The sequence below is a fragment of the Mustela nivalis genome (genome assembly GCF_964662115.1).
Source record: "Mustela nivalis genome assembly, chromosome: 1".
NCBI classification, from domain to species: domain Eukaryota; kingdom Metazoa; phylum Chordata; class Mammalia; order Carnivora; family Mustelidae; genus Mustela; species Mustela nivalis.
Window position 1 is genome coordinate 150,012,844 of NC_139020.1, and position 17,805 is coordinate 150,030,648.

At 41.6% G+C, this 17,805-nt stretch overlaps 1 protein-coding gene and 2 long non-coding RNA genes across 5 annotated transcripts in view; 2 read left to right on the forward strand and 1 right to left on the reverse strand.

Annotated features, from left to right (window-relative positions):
• The window catches only part of LOC309862394, a 15,656-nt gene extending 12,812 nt beyond the window's left edge, over positions 1-2,844 (forward strand). Inside the window, exon 2 of the long non-coding RNA XR_014310498.1 lies at positions 2,461-2,844. This is a non-coding gene — a long non-coding RNA (uncharacterized lncRNA). The remainder of the gene's footprint in view (positions 1-2,460) is intronic.
• Positions 1-15,820, reverse strand: part of LOC309862399 — a 20,359-nt gene extending 4,539 nt beyond the window's left edge. For both annotated transcript variants that reach the window (XR_014310500.1, XR_014310501.1), the window contains exons 1-2: positions 15,738-15,820; positions 15,401-15,571 (exon numbers count right to left, since the gene is read on the reverse strand). This is a non-coding gene — a long non-coding RNA (uncharacterized lncRNA). The remainder of the gene's footprint in view (positions 1-15,400; positions 15,572-15,737) is intronic.
• Positions 15,419-17,805, forward strand: part of SUSD5 (sushi domain containing 5) — a 53,403-nt gene continuing 51,016 nt past the window's right edge. The window contains exon 1 of one of the 2 annotated variants that reach the window (XM_082725951.1): positions 15,419-16,163. In XM_082725951.1, the coding sequence (XP_082582077.1) occupies positions 15,857-16,163 (307 nt within the window). In that variant the 5' untranslated portion in view covers positions 15,419-15,856. The remainder of the gene's footprint in view (positions 16,164-17,805) is intronic. The other variant, XM_082725950.1, reaches the window with a different exon arrangement.

Sequence of the window (17,805 nt, forward strand, 5' to 3'; positions counted from 1 at the left end):
AACTCTTCCTTACCAATACCACCTTAACCAAATAATCAGCGTTAACATCACCCCAAATAAATGGGCATAGGTACTATGGTGATCAGTGTTAAAACAAAAACAAAAACAACAACAAAAAGACCTTTAACTTCAGCTTCAAGGTCCCACAAAAATGCACGATGTGTGCCTACAGAAGCCAAAGGGAAAAATGGATGAAAAGAATGACCCAGTATTCAGAGGAAGATCCTGTTACCAGTGAACAGGTTGTATGGATTGACTAGCTGGTAATATTGACCAAGTTACTGAGAAAAAATGAAGGAGTGGGATCTTTTGAAATGCCACAGAGTAAGTTACCGTAGACACAGTATGTTGGGGTGCTTGGTAGGCTCAGTCAATAGAGCATGCAACTTTTTTTTTTTTTAAGATTTTGTTTATTTATTTGACAGAGAGAGATCACAGGTAGGTAGAGAGGCTGGAGAGAGAGAGAGAGGGAAGTAGGCTCCCCAATGAGCAGAGAGCCCGATACAGGACTCGATCCCAGGACTCCGAGATCATGACCCGCGCCGAAGGCAGCAGCTCAACCCACTGAGCCACCCAGGCGCCCCGGAGCATGCAACTTTTAATTTGTCTCAGGACCAAGCCCCATACTGGATGGATAGATTACTTAAACTCTCTTAAAAAATAAACACACTATGTTAAAAATAATCTGCAAATGCCAAAGAAGTTATCTGGCAAAGTGACACTCTCTTACGCAAAGGTCTTCTGTTTGTACTCCAAAATGCCCTTTTCACCAGTAGAACTACTCATGTTTCAAATGTTTAATTATATAACTCAAATTCATTCACCTTATAGAATGATCAAAATGTTATATAAAATCCAAAGTGCCCTTTGACTATTAACCATATAAAAAATCAAATCCTTACCTTACCTATCCATCATTCTGAATTTGGTGGTACTATTCAAAAAAGAATGAGGAAGATCTGTATGTTCTAATATAGAAGACCAAGACCTAATTGTTTAGAAAATAAAGGAATTTGCTGATTACACATTATATCATTCATGTAAAAAATTAAAATACATTCTAGACAATATTATTATTTTTTCATAAGAATGAAGAGGAAGTTCCTTAAAAAACAAGTCCAAAGAACTATAGAACAATCCTTTTATTTGCACATTTAGTCATACACAGACTATCTGGCAGGGCCCTCTTCAAAGTCAGTAGATAAGAGAATATGCTGTCTTAACATATAATATAATGAAAAACAATGGGTTTTAATTATTCTGTTTAGCAGTCATCTCTCCATTGCTGGAATTTACTGAACAACAAACAGAGGGCAACAGAATAACTAACAACATGTTTAATGACAGTCTAAGAGGGGGAGTCTAGTTTTCTTTTCCTTTTTTAAAAAGATCTTCTTTATTTATTTGATAAAGAGAGAGCAACTGAGGAAGAGCAGGTGCAGAGGTGCAAAGAGAGAGGGACAAACATGCCCCCCTCTGAGCAGGGAGCCTAATGTGGGGCTCAATGCAAGGCTCGATCCCAGGACCCTGGGATCATGATCTGAGAGGAAGGCAAAGGCTTAACCAATTGAGTCACCCAGGCGCCCCCTGAAATCTTGTTTTCTGATGGCCAGGCATCTTGGACCCTTCTATCAACATCATTTCTTGAAGTAAATATTAAAATATCTATGATTTGTCATACTTCAGCAAAAAGCAAAATCAACATATGGGCTAAGATGAGAGATATTTAATATGTCACATTATTAGGCTGAGTTTTCCCTGTCTTGCCACCATGCTTCATGTACATAATGACCATTTTTCTAAAAATAAAGATTTCAGTGCATAGCCTGACAAGTACATTTATACCAAAGGGTACAATAGGACTCTTTATTAACAATGCATGGACCATCTGAAGGAGATCTGGGATGAATGGTCCTCAGAACAGCAGCAGTCATCTTGTGTAATGACTGAGGGTCCAATGAAAATTGAGCAGGAGGTGCCCTGCTTACCCAGAGCAAAAGGATGGAGTTCAACCGTTTCTCTGTGATCCTTAAGGAAGTGAGGATCTTGACATCAGACATGATAGAAGACTGCAGTGTATTTATCCTTCCTGCTGCCACAAGTTGTCCTTGCTCAATTCACCTACCCTTTATTGGCCACCTACTCTGTGCCATGTTCTGAGCTAGAAGCTGCAGATGTAGAGGAAGACACAGCCTTTGCCCTCATGTGCTTTACAGAGCAAGGCAATGTGCTAACGTACCACGCACGTAGAAATTCTATGGATCATCATTTTATATGCAGGAAATGTTTTGATTTACTAAGAAGTAATTCCAATCTCAAAAACCCTGAATGTTACATAGCATTATCACCTCTATTTTATAGGTAAAGAAACTAAGACCAGAGATGAAAAGTGAGGTCTCCATGAAGGATTATAAATTGCAAAAGTCACACTTAAACTCAGTTCTGCTGATTCCTTTCCAGAGTCATCCCTCTCAATGGCATCTGCATCTCAACCAGGATCAAAGTCTTCCATGAAAGCTGCAGGATTAAACCAGACACTTCTGGAGATATTTGGGAGATTGGAGCATGGGGATCCTCCCTTGGTCCCTGAAAAGCCAGCACAGCAGTAACTTGTGATAACACATCCCTGGAAAAAAGTCTTATTCTGAGGTGTAGCTTTGCAGCCCACTGCTTGGCTGCCTGGAATGGTCTTCCTGTCAGGTCCAAAGCCTGTCTTCCTCTGGGGCCAGGGCTTCTGAATTGCTTTCTGCCGGCTCATTCCTACTTTTCATTAGATTAGGTGCAAACACTCTGAGTAAACAAAATAAAAATTTCCTAGCATTGGCAGTTCACTGCTAACAGCTACACCCTGGATGGTTTTCTTTTAGTTAATAATTCAATTGCAAAAAAAGCGGGGGGGGGGGTGCTTGGCAGGGACTTGGCTCCAGCTGCAAATCAACTTCAGACCCCAAAGGAACTTGTAAGAACTACCAGTGCCCACAATGGCTCTTCAGTGCAGCCTGTGTTTATTCAGGACCAGCTCAGAACCTCCATTGCCCCAAAGGCAGCCTACGTGTAAATGCTACATTGTGCAGTGATTTTTTTGGTTATGTGGCTTCAGGCTGGTGGCAGATGATTTGTGAGACTGTTTCAGATCCATCATATTTGAAATTCTACATTGGCTGGTATGTATTGCTTTTGAGGCTCATTCATTCATCCTTCCATTCATCAAAGCTTAATTAAATGCCTACTATGTGGTAGATACTGTAAAACCTACTAGAGATAGGGAGACATCAAGGAACATAGTCATTGCCCTAAAAAGATGCCAAGAAGGGATCCAGGCAATCCCCTGGCAAGTTCTTTATGATACTGAAAGCATGACCATGACCCTTGACATACTCTCTTCTTGGGGTCCTTTGATGAGTTAATAGCAGATTGGGATACATGATTAGTTCATCAAACATAGGTTGAGAACCTACTATGAACCAGGTACTTCTTAAGGCAGTAGAGATGACAACACAGAAAAGACATGGACTCAGTCCTCAAGGGTATTCAGACTAGTGGGAAAGACAGATCTGCAAAACAACAGTTGTATAAAACGGCCACAATGACTAAAAGACAACTGTCCAGGCTATAGTGGAAGCACAAACGGAAGAGTCATCCGTGGAGAGACTGGACTATGTTACAAAGAGGACTTCACAGAGGAGATGATGCTGGTATTGATTCAAGAAAGATGAGCAGGTGTTCATCCAAGTGAACTGTGGGAAACGGAGTGTCCCCACGACCATGGAAAGTACCTCACTCGTTCTTTCACCAGGTGTGTATTCAGTACCTGTTATGTGTCAGGCATGGAGTAAGGGCTGTAGTAGGGACTGGTGATACAGAGGATGGGAAGACCACTGGAAACATCTCCAGAAAAAGGGACAGACCCATAAATTCATACTCACAATACGTGACCTAAGCTGTGTAGTCACAAGGTGCTCAAGAGGTTACTTAGGGTTTCTTTCTCACTCTGGACATAGACTGTCAACATTAGAGTCTGCCTTTCCAGAATTTAACCCTAATGTAATAGGAAGAAATGCTTATAGGGTACATAAGAGGTAAGGGTGGAAATTTTAGAATCATATACAGTTGTGTTCAAATCCCACTCTTGCCAAGCTAGCTGTGTGACCTTGGGCCGTTTGCATAACCTATATAGAAAAAAGCTCCATTTTCTCATCTGCAACCTGACTATGGAGTTGTTACAAGGATTAGAGATAAAATATGTATTAAAGTGCCTGGTTGTCATAGATGATCAATAAAAGACAATTACATTTAACATTGAGAAGTGAATTTCCAGTACCAAAATGATGAGTTAAGTTTATTTGAGACAATCACTATTCATTACTTCACTGTTAAGAAAACTATGATCAATATTTGGCCTTCTGACTCTAAGTGCCCAGGAGAAATCTGGACATAACAAGATATAAATGAGGCCTGGTAAGCTAATTAAATTTTAAAATCTTTAGTGTTTATTCTAATAGATCCTACTTAATGATCTAACTATTAGGTTCCCTGGTGAGATTTTTAGATAGGAAAACAACTTACCATAAACCAAGATAACAAGTTGGATAGTATACACTAGTTTATGGATTATCTAGGGATTTGAGCATAACCAGACATCTTTTTGAATGCATCAACCCTGAAATACCATAACCAAAGCAAAATATTTTCAATATAAACAATGGGAGTCTCAGGGAGGGTCTAAGCTTACTCCTTTAATTTCTGTGGAATGTTTATGAGTGGTGGGCTTATATGCAATGATGGGAAACTAGGCGAGATGGGAATCTGAAAAGGGGATGGATTTGGGGGTAGGAGAATGCTGAGGAACCGGGTGGATGGGAGCAGAGAACAAAAGAAGGTGGATTCAGTAAATGGCTAGGTGACCAATAGGACTATTAACAATAGGGAAGTCTAATATTCTGTTTTATGTTGTTTGCACTTATGCAAAAATATGCTTTCACTTTTTAAGATCCTTTGATAAAAGACTATTTCATAGGTAAAGCCTTAAGTGAATAGTTTTGGTAAAAATAAAGAAAATGGTACTCCAACATGATTTCTACATTTGAATGGACACGAGGGTGAACATAAAGGGGCAGCCACTTTCTGTAGAACGGGAAATGAAGGCAGGAATTCAGAAACCAAGTCTCAGAGATTTTCAGAAACCTTTGGGTGGACTTTGGACTTTTCACAGAAACTTGTGACTTTGTTAAATTAATATGTGTGAAGTAAAGTCATAAAGAAGTTTATTACTTTCAGGTCCTGGAGTAGGTGGGTACTTAGTGTGTCTCAAGGGGCCATGTGGAAAGATCACAGCAGTAGAGGTGAAGGACATTCTGGGGGTAACTTTTTCTCCCATATTTGCTATCTCTGTCTTTTCACTATATTTAACTGCGAGATTTCTCAACTTTATCTTCAAACCCATCTATGGAAATCTTTTTTTTTTTTTAATTTCTAAATATTCTTTTTGTGGGGGGAAAGGGCTGTTATACAGAAAATCTATCCAAGTAAATACATAAAGATATAATTGATTTATTAAATGAATGATGAATGATTCATGAACTAGATAGGCAGCATCCCACTTAGTTGAGGAACTCCCAGGAGTTGTACAAAATGGAAGGTTTTTATAAGAAAGAGGGTGGAGCAAAAAGTTATTAGCACCTGGGTGGCTCAGTGGGTTAAGCCTCTGCCTTCGGCTCAGGTCATGATCCCAGGATCCTGGTATCGAGCCCCACATCGGGCTCCCTGCTCAGCAGGGGCTTGCTTCTCCTCCCCCTCTCTCTGCCTGCCTCTCTGCCTACTTGTGATCTGTCAAATAAATAAATAAAATCTTTTTTTAAAAGTTATTAGCAAAAGAAAAGAAAGGATTGTTTCAGGCAAGATCACCTTCCTTAGGAGAAAGGACAGCAGGTCTTATTAGATGGATTACCTCATCTTCATTTGGGGAGACGGAGAGAGCATCTGTGATAGATTCTTCATAGAGGCTGATTAGAAGAAAATTTCTGACTGACCAGTTAAGACTACATTTTGAGGGAGGTTGAAACTACAATTAGGTATTAAGTGTGGATTGGGTAAGTTGACTTAAGTGACACCATTTTGGGCCTGTGATTTTCTTTTTCCTTTTATTTAAAGATTTTTATTTATTTATTTGAGAGAGAGAGACAGTGAGAGAGAACATGAGAGAAGAGACGGTGAGTGGGAGATGCAGACTCCCTGTGGAGCTGGGAGCCCAATGCAGGCTCAATCCTGGGACTCCAGGATTATGACCTGGGCTGAAGCCAGTTGTTTAATCAACTGAGCCACCCAGGCACCCTGGGCCTGTGATTTTCTTTTTTTTTTTTTTTTCTTTTTTTTTTTTTAATTTTTTTTTTTAAGATTTTATTTATTTAGTCAGAGAGAGAGAGCGAGAGTGAGCACAGGCAGACAGAGTGGCAGGCAGAGTCAGAGGGAGAAGCAGGCTCCCCGCGGAGCAAGGAGCCCGATGTGGGACTCGATCCCAGGATGCCAGGATCATGACCTGAGACCAAGGCAGCTGCTTAACCAATTGAGCCACCCAGGCGTCCCTGTGATTTTCTTTTTTAACACAGTACAACACCCTGCTATACATTTTTTAATGTGGTTATCTTACCTTCATGAGAGCAGTAAGGTTACTGTGTTGAAATTTTCTTTTCCCTGCATTGTCTCTCTCTTTTCTGGTTTCTTGTTTGCTTGTTTTTGTGGTCCCCCCGCATCCATTTCTCATTTCTTTAGTTAGGTCTCCATCTGTCATCTTACAGGTTTTCTGCAGATACCTAGTTATTCCACATTGTCTACCTTTCGACAGATGAGGTCTTTAAGGGACGTGTGCTCTGACAACACCTACATCTAAGTCATTATACATCTCCACTTTCTATTTACATGATTACATAACTTATGTGATATCTCCAGACACCCATGCTCCAGAATCCATAGATTACAGGTTTCTTTACCATAAGCAATCCTAGATATCCAGGTACATCCTTCTAAAAGCATTCCAAGGATAAGATACTCCCACCAGCAAAACCATTAGTTTGTTTGCTGATAAGTCTGTCATTAAATAGTTATAGAAATATTTGACTGGCTCACCCTTTCTTTCCCAAGAAAGACTCTGTGTCTCCTAAGTAATGAAGAGGATGAGTTACAGACCTATTGCTTAGCCAATTATTTTGTTGCATTTACAGTGTTCTGGGATATCTCATTTAATCACATTGAGAACTATAAGGCATTGATATTATTATCCCCATTTTACAAACAAGGATAGGATACACTTAAATTGTTTCTCCAAAGTCATGACATCTGGCAAAATAAGGAGGCCCTCAAGTTCTCCTCCCCATTTTGATCCCAAGGATAGAGTTCCCTAGCCAAACAATCCTCCTTATCACGGGGACCAGGCATAGTTTCTGCTTTTCTCTGAGTAGTAGGCTCCAGCTCTCCACCAACCTGAGGAAATTATATAAACAGGACAGCCACATCCTCCCAGAGGAACCAGAAGTCACCTGACCTTCTTGTTATTTCAAAGTCTACATCACTTAGCCCCTACTTGTTCACCCTGTTCCCAAATGACAACCGCTATATGGCCCTGCATGGCATACAGTGTCCTTCCCTATGCTGTGAGTGTAAGTGACTATTAAACTGCTGTCAATCCCATCTGTCTAGTATTGGGTGTCATGTGTCCGGCCATCTTCATAACCCAAAAGAGAAAAAATAAGAAAACAAGAGAATGAATCCAGAAGACCCAGCATGTTAAAAGTAGAAAATCCAAAAGAAGAGATTTGACAGGGGGAGGAAACATCAAATAAATAATACAAGTTGGGGGTGGAGATAAGATTGATGTTGTTGTTGTTTAAAGATTTTATTTATTTATTTGACAGAGAACACAAGTAGGCAGAGAGGCAGGCAGAGAGAGAGAGAGAGAGAGAGAGAGAGAGAAGCAGTCTCTGCACTGAGCATAGCCCAATGCACGGCTCGATCCCAGAACCCTGGGATCATGACCTGGGCCAAAGGCAGAGGCTTTAACCCGCTGAGCCACCCAGGCGCCCCAAGATTGATGTTGTTTAGCAGTGTACTTTTGCTACTTGCAACAAGTAGTTAATAAGCCAAAGTGATCTAATATACAAATATAGACAACAATATTACCATAATTATGGAATGTGATCAGCACAAAGGGCAATCATATTACAATATATAAATGTATCAAAGTGGCATTTTGTATACCTTAAATTTATACAATGTTACAGGTCAAGTATATTCAATAATAAATAATGCAAGCAAATCTCTCAAGTCTATAGGATATCACAGCTTGTTTGAAATTATGGATTATATGGGCATCATAATGTATTCAAGAATGCTAGAAACATCCAGTGGTTTCTTAATTTAGTGTAGAAATTATTTTTATCATCAAAATTTGTACTTAATCACCAGAAAAAAAACACTTTATTATAGCCTTTAAATAATGTCAAATGTTTCTCCTTTGACAGAATGAGGCTCCAAAAAATTTATCTTGATTTCATGTACACAGTTGATGAAAAAAATTAGACCACTATTGGAGTAGACTGATTTTCTATTTAAAGTATCTGATAATATTGTGGGAAGCTGGCATCATTTCACCATCGATGAAATCAATGTATGCGTACAAGAAAACTTGAAATAAAAGAAATTAACTTAAAAGAAAAATCATTTGAATTGAAAAGCTATGTATCATGGAATGATGTGTAAAGTGATGTTGTACGTGTTAAAATGTTGTCTTCAAACTTTTGGAATAATTGCCGATGCCTCTATAGCAGATTCATGTGTTCTGGTGTTGTTAGAGATATTCCTCAGGCCCATTATGGGTATTAAATGCTGATGAATATTTTGGACAACTAACATGCTTGTTATTAACTATCTTGAGAAATGGAAATACAGTACTTGATTTTCTTGAAATATGCATTTCCTTTCTTTTTTTCTTCTTAAGATTTTACTTATTTCTTGACAGAGAGAGCACAAGCAGGCAAATTAGAAGGCAGAGGGAGAAACAGACTTTCCGATGAGCAGGGAGCTCAATGTGGGGTTCAATCTCAGGACCCTGGGATCATGACCTGAGCTGAAGGCAGATGCTTAACTGACTGAGCCACCCAGGAACTCCTCCTTTCTTAATTCATTGTTACCAAAAGGATTTATTGCAAAATAGTTACCAAAAATAAATAACTAAACAGTTGTAGACCATTCTAAGTAGTAAGGGCATTCAAACTACACCAAGTCCAAATTCCTCGTCCCTATTTTCTGCACATATTTATTATAAACCTAACTGATAATGTCCCATTTTTTCTACTGACCTGTTGAGTAGTGGCCTCATGCATCTTTCAAGCTACTGAAAAACTGCCTAATAAACTAAGTGGCTGGCAGGAGCTTTGAATACTTTTCCCACAATGACCAAAGACTGTAAGGAGTGAGCTGTCTCTATCTATTTGGGACTCAGCATACTTGATTATATAATTGATTATATACAGTATGTATAATTGATATATACTGTCCTTGAAAGGGAGAAGATGGTTACATGGCATCAGAAAAAAATCAGGGGAAATGAGATGGGTCACTGGTTAGCTTCCATGTTTAGTCATTGTTCAAGTGAAAACCATGCATGCATCTCACACACTATTAGATGAGAACATTCACAAACTAGAAATACAAGATTGAGGATTGCCCTTTTGGCTTATCTTAATCCTACTATTAATATTTCTTCAGAAATTGAAAAATCTAGGTCAAATATGAAAGTGGATGGGATACTGGGACAACAGGTATAAATAGGAGGTATGAACCAGGATGTTTGGTCATTCAGTGTTTCCTGTTTGCCAGAGCAAAAAGCAGAAGAGTTTGGAAAATATTAGTGGCTAATCTTCAATATAACCAGGTGTTGACACCTGTTCTTCCCAGAATATTGGCATCATTAGAATAAATCAATACAGGATTTGGTGCCTATAGGTAGTTATTAACTGAGTAAACAGTTTATTTTTAATTCCGTCAGCAAATATAATCATGGATGGAAACCCATAAGGCTTACATTAAAAGAAGTACATAGCAACAGAGAACTCTGTAGCAAGTACAAACTGCCTTGCCACTTGGCTTCATGTCACAAAAGACACAATACTTTACGTGTGTGTTGCAGATAGGAATGTCTTATGAAGCTTGGGCAGAAGAGACAGTAGAATGGCAATGCAAATCCCTAGAAGTTAAGAGTTCAATCAACTACTCTCCTTTGGATTAGCAGTTTGTATCCTGCTACTGGGCCCTGGTGGAGATTGACCACTGGACCACAGAGACCATCAAAGCCTGACACCTTAGCTGGTCTTATGAATGGGCTATTTGAATTGTATAGCAGAATTCCACTCTGAAATGGAAAGGTTATATACATCAGTAGGTCTGGAAGGAACAAGTAAATTGATGAGCAGGTGGCTCAGATTCCCATGGCACTTGGTTTTATTGATTTGCTGCCTCTACCTCCACCCACACTTAGGGATTCATGAGAAGTTTCACTTAACAGAGGAGAAAACTTGGGCCTTCTTTATATATGAGTGTCTACAGCATGGCACTAGCCATCCCCACTGTGATACAGGACTGAAAAAGCAGTAGTAGGCACCTGGGTGCCTCAGTGGTTAAACATCTGACTTAAGCTTAGGTCATGATCTAAGTGTCCTGGGATCGAGCCCTGCATTATCTCCCCACTCAACTGGTAATCTGCTTGTCCCTCTGTACCCTCCCACCCTGCTCAGGTGCACTCTTTCTCTCTCCCTAATAAATAAATAAAACATTAAAAAAGTAGTAGTGACACAAAAGGACAAACATTATATGACTCTATTTACATGAGGTACCTAGAACAGTCAAATTTGGAGAGACTGAAAGTAGCACAATGGTTACCAGTGGCTGGGAGGCTGAGGAAATGGGATTTATTGTTTAACGAGTACAAAGTTGAAACTTTAGGGATGCTGAAAAATTTCTGGAGATGGGTGGTGGTGATGGTTGCACAACAATGTGGATGTACTTAAGATCACAGATTACCCTTAAAAGTGGTAGGTTTTGGGCGCCTGGATGGCTCAGTGGGTAAAGCCGCTGCCTTCGGCTCAGGTCATGATCTCAGGGTCCTGGGATCGAGTCCTGCATCGGGCTCTCTGCTCAGCAGGGAGCCTGCTTCCTCCTCTCTCTCTCTCTCTGCCTGCCTCTCTGCCTACTTGTGATCTCTCTCTGTCAAATAAATAAATAAAATATATTTTTTTTAAAAGTGGTAGGTTTTGTGTTAAACATATTTTTACCACAATGAAAAAAAAAAAAAACAGTAGCCAAAGAAAATTCTCCCAATGGGTACAACTTTGGTTAATATGACCAATAGCCTTATGAATCTGCACTGATCTACAGATAATACCTAAAATAGTTGGTCAGAGACCTGAAGAATTCAAGACTGGAAGACTGATTATAAGGATATCAGTATGCGCCTCTGGGAATTAGAAATCTGTTAATATATGTGTAACGTAGGCTCTCCAGAGGCATTCAGTCGAGAGGATGCCCTTAATAATGGGGTGGACACCTTGGAGAATGAAACCCATTCTCTAGTTGTCAGGTACCTCTTTCTATAGCCATATCTGTGCTTCTATAGTAGAACCATATATGTAGAGATGATGGTAGCAGAAGTGGGGGCCACACAGGAGTGGAATAATACAAACATCTATTTTTAGATTTGATCTGACTACCACCACTGCTGAATGTCTAACGTGCCAACAGCAGAAGCCACCATGAGTCCTCATACAGCATAATTCCCTAGCTGGTCCCTCCTGTTGGCTACATGTGGGATAAGTTGTTTGTATTGGATCCTTTATCCACAGTCACAATTATTTGTTCTTATTGGAATAAATCCTTTTTCTAGATATGATATTGCCTTCCTTGCCTGCTTTGCTTCTACTAGTATGACTACCATGGACTCCTAGAATGCCCCATCCTTTGCCTTCCGATCATGTATTACATCATCTAGTAACAAGAAACTGATTTTGCAGTAAAAGCAGTAGGAGTCATGTCCCTGAATTTTAGGGTAGCCATGTCCCTGAATTTTACCACATGCCTCATTACCAAGAAGTAGGTGGCTCGATAGAAAGCTGAGGTGCCTAGCTGGTGACAATACCTTGAGAGGTTAGGGCACTTACCCAGGATACAGATGTATCTTAAACCATCAGAAATGGTGTCATTTCTCTTATAGACAGAACACACTGTCTAAAACCAAGGAGCGGAAGTGGGTATGATCTCCCTTCCATTACTAATAATGACCCACCTACAAAAGTTTTGCATACCATCCCCTCAACCTTTAGATTGGTGAACTGAGAGGCTTGGGTGGGCAAAGAAATATACTTTCGTCAGTAAACACACAGGCATGTGCTGGTAACTTGGAAGCAAAGATTGCTCTCCAACAGACAGAGAAGGTCACTGTATTGATCGGTGATTGGTCCTGATTACGAAGGGAAACTTGTGTTGCTGCTACATAATAAGGCATGAATGACTATGTTCAGATCCCAGAGAACTCCCATGTCCAAAGACAATAGTCAGTGAGAAACTATAGCCAACAAATAAAGATAGATCCTTAGTATCAGTGAAAGTTTGGATCCCTCCCACCAGTTTAAAAAAAAAAAAAAAAGTCATGCAGGCCAAGATGCTCAGAGAATGGAAGGACGGGGGAAGCATTGCCCTGATTATCAAATAAGACCTCATGACCAGTTATGGAAATGGTTCTCTAGCATCCATATTTTATAATTATTTACTTCTCCCCTTTTCCTTTTATGTGAAAGAACACATATGTGAAAATAACCACTGACAGTGGTTAATATTATAGTTTAGCTCCAAGTGAGAATATGATTGAATCGACATAGAGAAACTGATTGGACATTGTGTTTCCCCTGTTTTGTTTTGAATTCTCTTCATCCAAATGAAAGAATAGATGGGCTGTGTGGTTGTTTTCCAACTGTCTCTCCAGTCCCATTTTCTGCCTTTCTCTAACCAACTCCGTACCATGAGAGAATGACCTGGTAAGGACTCTGACACCTGAGCTCCTTTGCCCTGCAGCTGTCAAAAGGTTCAGCCAATAGGAGGCATAACAAGGAAGCTGAAGGGTCCAAGGAGAGAGATGGTGGGGTATTTCTTCCCCACTCCCTTCCTACCAGTTAAGTGGCAGCAATTTTGCCCCTCTACGTATGGCTAACATTCCTTTCAGGCAACCTCTTCCATGGCCATGGCTCTTGCTGAGTTTTGGTAACACCTCAACCTCCCTTCCTACCCATAGACCTCAGAGTTGTGATGGCTTCTGACTGTTGATGGTCAAGACCTCTGCCATTTCTTATTGGTTCTCTCACCCGTGCCCACATCTCTGTACGTGGTCCTTTTATTAAGCTTCCTTCTATTAAACCTACTTATTCATAGGGGTGAATTTTGAAGTATTTGTTATTGAGGTATAAACAACATTCAAGAGAACACACAGATTTTAAGTGTACAGTTTAGTGAGGTTTAACAAATGTGTACATTCATGTGACCACCATCCTCATCAAGATACAGACTGTTTCCATTAGGTCAGAATTTCCTTTGTGTTCCTGCCTTGTCAAAGGCAACCATGTTATTTATTGTCACCACAGATTAGTTTTGCCCCTCTTGAGCTTCTTATGAATGGAATCATAAAGTATAATTCACTCAGCAACCACATTATCGAGTATACGAGTATTTCATTCTTTTGATTACTAAATAACAGTCCATTGTGTGAATATGATATGGTTTGTTTTTCTGTTCATCTGTTGATGATGTTTGGGTTGCTTCCAATTTTAATTGTGACTAAAGCTGCTGTAAAATTTGTGTACATATCTTTCTGTGGATATAAGTTTTATTTCTTTTGGATATATATCTAGAGGTGGAATTCTTTGTCACAGGAGAGATGTACATTTAACTGTATAGGAAAGTATCAAAGAGTTTTCTAAATCGGCTGCACCAAACCTTTACAGCATACCATCTCCCCAGATTAGGACAAGCCAAGACAGATCTGAAAAGTGACAAACTTTAAAATGTTATTAGGATTAGACAGTAATAGTCAATTGACTATTCTAAACACATTAGTGGCACAGATACTGAGAGATTCAGTTAGTAGCTCCAGCAGGTGCCTCCTTCCCCTCCATTCTCAGCAATAATCAGGCTTTAAAACGTCCCCTCCCACTCAGACATGTGAAGTCTCACTCCTTAGGTTACCAGCTAGCTGTTAGAAGAGAAGTAGCTAAATAAATTGATTTACACTTACATGTGAATGATGGTCAGGTCTCACTGCATTTAATGCCCCAGAACATTTTTATTTTACAAGCACAGTTTTGTGTGTGTGTGTGTGTGTGTGTGTGTGTGTGTGTGTTTTAAGGGAAAGGGTAGGGCAGGGGCAGAAAAAGACAGAGACAAAGACAGAGAGAGAGAGAGAGAGAGAGAGAGAATCTTAAGGCAGCTCCATACTCCGCACAGAGCCCTAGGGCTCACTCTCACAACCCCTAAGATCATGACCTGAACTGAAATGAGAAGTCTGACACTTTATTAATGGATTGAGTCACCCAGGAGCCCCTAAAAGAAAAGTTTTATTTCACAAAGGAATTAATCACTAATAATAGCCTTGTCATTGACATTTGGAACAAGGAGAGGAGATTATCTTTTCCGTACACTTCAAAAATATATGAGTTGAAAATGACACCCGTAGTAAACCAATGTGCATTCAAATTCTAGTTTTTACATTAGAAAAGAAAGTAGGTAGCTTTTCAATGTCTGTGTCCTAGTTCATTGTCTTGGGGACAAGCGTCTGTTCCTTTTAGCACCAATCACTTGTTCATCTTAAGTACCTATAATTTAAGTTTGAGCTTGGTTGTTTTTTTGTTTTCTGTGTTTTTGTTTGTTTGTTTGTTGTTTGTTTGTTTGTTTGTTTTTTGACAGATCGGAGCCCCCCACAGAGTCAGGCACACTCTGGGCACTCACTACACGTATCTGTTGACCAGTACGTTAAGGTTGAAGGGACTTATAAACTATACAGTGTCACGGATGCCCGTTACAATACTGATCTTTATTACTCCACGTACGAAGAATGCAAATCCTCCTCCTCCCGCTGAATGATGCTAATGCTATGAACAGGACAGGGGGTGAGCGAGGAAAAGGAACCAATCCAGAGCAGGGGCTCCTGCAGCAGAATTCGGTGGGACACTTTAGAATGTGTGTTCCCAGCCCTGACCAACAGAATCCAGAATTCGGGCCTGGGTCAAGGTCAAGGAAGCCCTGATTTGGAAGGTGTGAAAACGTTGCAACCTCACCCGCACTGTCGGTGCTGAGAAATGTTAGGGCGTACCTTGAAAGGTCGTGAAGGAAGCGTCTGGAAGATGTTCCTCTGTGAGGGCCTTCCATGCCACGCTTTTAGGAGGAGTCTCGCTGTTGCGTGCGTTTCACTCCTCAGAGTGAGGCTGGCAAGTTAGAGTCTTCTTTTTCATACACATGCTCCTGCTCTAGGGGAGGACGCCAACTGCAAAGTCAAGAGGCAGAGGACAGAATTAGACATTCGGTTTTGAACGGTCCTCCTGGAGAGCCCGGCCTCTCACACTGCGTCACCCTTTCGCCGAGGGTCTCCCGGGCAGGCGGGGGTTCCCTGCAGCCGGCTCTGTGCTCTCCTCGCCTCTCCGTGCCCTCACCCTCCGCCCCGGCGGCGCCCCGGGAGCTCGGCGTCCGGCGCAGCCTCTTTTGGTACCGAGGCCTCCAGGTGCCCGGCACGAAGGCGGAGCCGGGTCCAGCCGCCTCCCCGGCGCCTCGGATGAGACCCCCGGGAGCTCAGGGGCCCCAGCGCGGCGGCTCCTGGCGCCCGGCCTCCCTGAGCTGTGCGCGCTCCTCCCTCCGGCGAGCGGGGCGCGAAGCCCGCGGAGCAGAGCGCAGTGCGCACAGCCGAGTGGAGCACGAGGGGCAGTGGCCGCGCAGCCGCGCCCGCCGCGGGAGCCCGCGCTCGAGCCAGCCGCGCGTGGACGCTCGGACCATGGCTGCCGAGGGACGCGGCCCCAGCGTCCAGCTCTGGGCGGCGGCGCTGCTCCTGCTCGGTCTGCCGCGCCTCTCGGTGCGGGCGGATGGTGAGTGTGCGCGGGGTGCCGGGGGTGGCGCGTGGGGTCCGGGAGGGGAAACCGAGGGTCGCTGGGTGCTCTCCCCCGCAAGCCTGGCGGGGAACGACGCGAGCGGCGCCCGGGCGACCCTGTGTCCCTCGCCTGACCCACCGAGTGTCCGCTTGCCCCAGCGTCCCCCACCCCAACCCCGGTCTGTGAACCCTTCCTCCAGGCACTGGAGAAAGCCTGTGCTATGGTCCGGCGGCCCGCCGTTAGCTTTCCGAAAATCTTCATGAGAGGTCTATCACAATGAAATCACGTCTAGGGTGCCCTGGAACCTCTTCGGCAGAGGTAGAACTTTCCACGTGTATTGAATGTCCTCCTGGTGCCAGGACGGAGAAGATTCTTCCCTCGGTTGTTTGGCTAGGTCCAAGAATATTTTAAAGATGAGTGGGAATCAAGTAGATAAAGGGGAGAAGAGAATGTCTTGTGGGGGAGGAAATAGCATGTGCAAAGGGCCTGTGAATAGCAGGGGAAATTGAATAAATGATGAAGTGGCTGGGGCCGAGACTGCAAGGTGAGGATGTCATTTGACACAAAGCTGGAGAAGTAGATAAGGAACAGATTATTGCAGGTTAAAAGAATCGACCTGCTTTTTTTGTTTGTTTTTTGCTTCTTGAACCTCAATTAAGCTTTCAGTACTTCCCTTAAATTGGCAGGATAAGAGCCTATATCGGCTAAGTTTTGAAAAGTTAATTCAGCTGTATTTTGATTTTGGAACAAAACCCTGTTGACTTGGTGGAGGAGAATCTGAGAGAAAAGAAGCCAGCTGTTCCCACATCCATGAACAGTTTCTAGAAAATCCAAGCTTGAGACAAATTACATTGATGAAGGAGGAAAAACCCTCACCTTTGGGATGCTTTGTGTATTTTTTTAAAAAAAAGATTTTATTTATTTATTTGACAGAAACACAGTGAGAGAGGGAATACAAGCAGGGGGAGTGGAAGAGGGAGAAGCAGGCTCCCCCCTGAGCAGGGAGTCTGATGGGGGGGGGGGCTCTATCCCAGGAACGGGGGATCAGGACCTGAGCAGAGCACACAAGGACTGAGCCACTCAGATGCCCCCAGCTTTGTGTATTTTTAAACGTCATTGATTTTTAGTAAGCAATATCGATGAAATGAGAAGGCTCCACAAAAAGAAGCCTGGTGATTAGGGAAAGAAGAAACTTCCAGATATTATCTTAGAATTTTTGGTACTTTTGTCCTTAGTGCCAGCTTGAAAAACTCTTTATTTCTAATTAAAGATGATGTCTTATTTCTTCATAACCTTAGATTACTAGAGAAGAAAACAGTTTTAACTTTGAAGGCTCCCCATAATAACTTCATTTTTTAAAATTGAGATGTAATTCACATAAAAGTTGCCATTTAAAAATTCACAATTCAGTGGTTTCTCATATATTCATTATGTTGTTCAGCCATCACCACAATTTAACTCCTGAAAATGTCTATTCCCTCAGACAAAATCCCATATTTATTAGCAGTCAATCCGATATTCATTTTTTACTGTAGTATTTTTTTTTGCCTGACACAGAGTCATGAAAATTAAGCTGATTTTAAAGAATGTAAGTAGAATAAATTGGAGTTAGGATTAACTTTTGAACATTGTATACTAT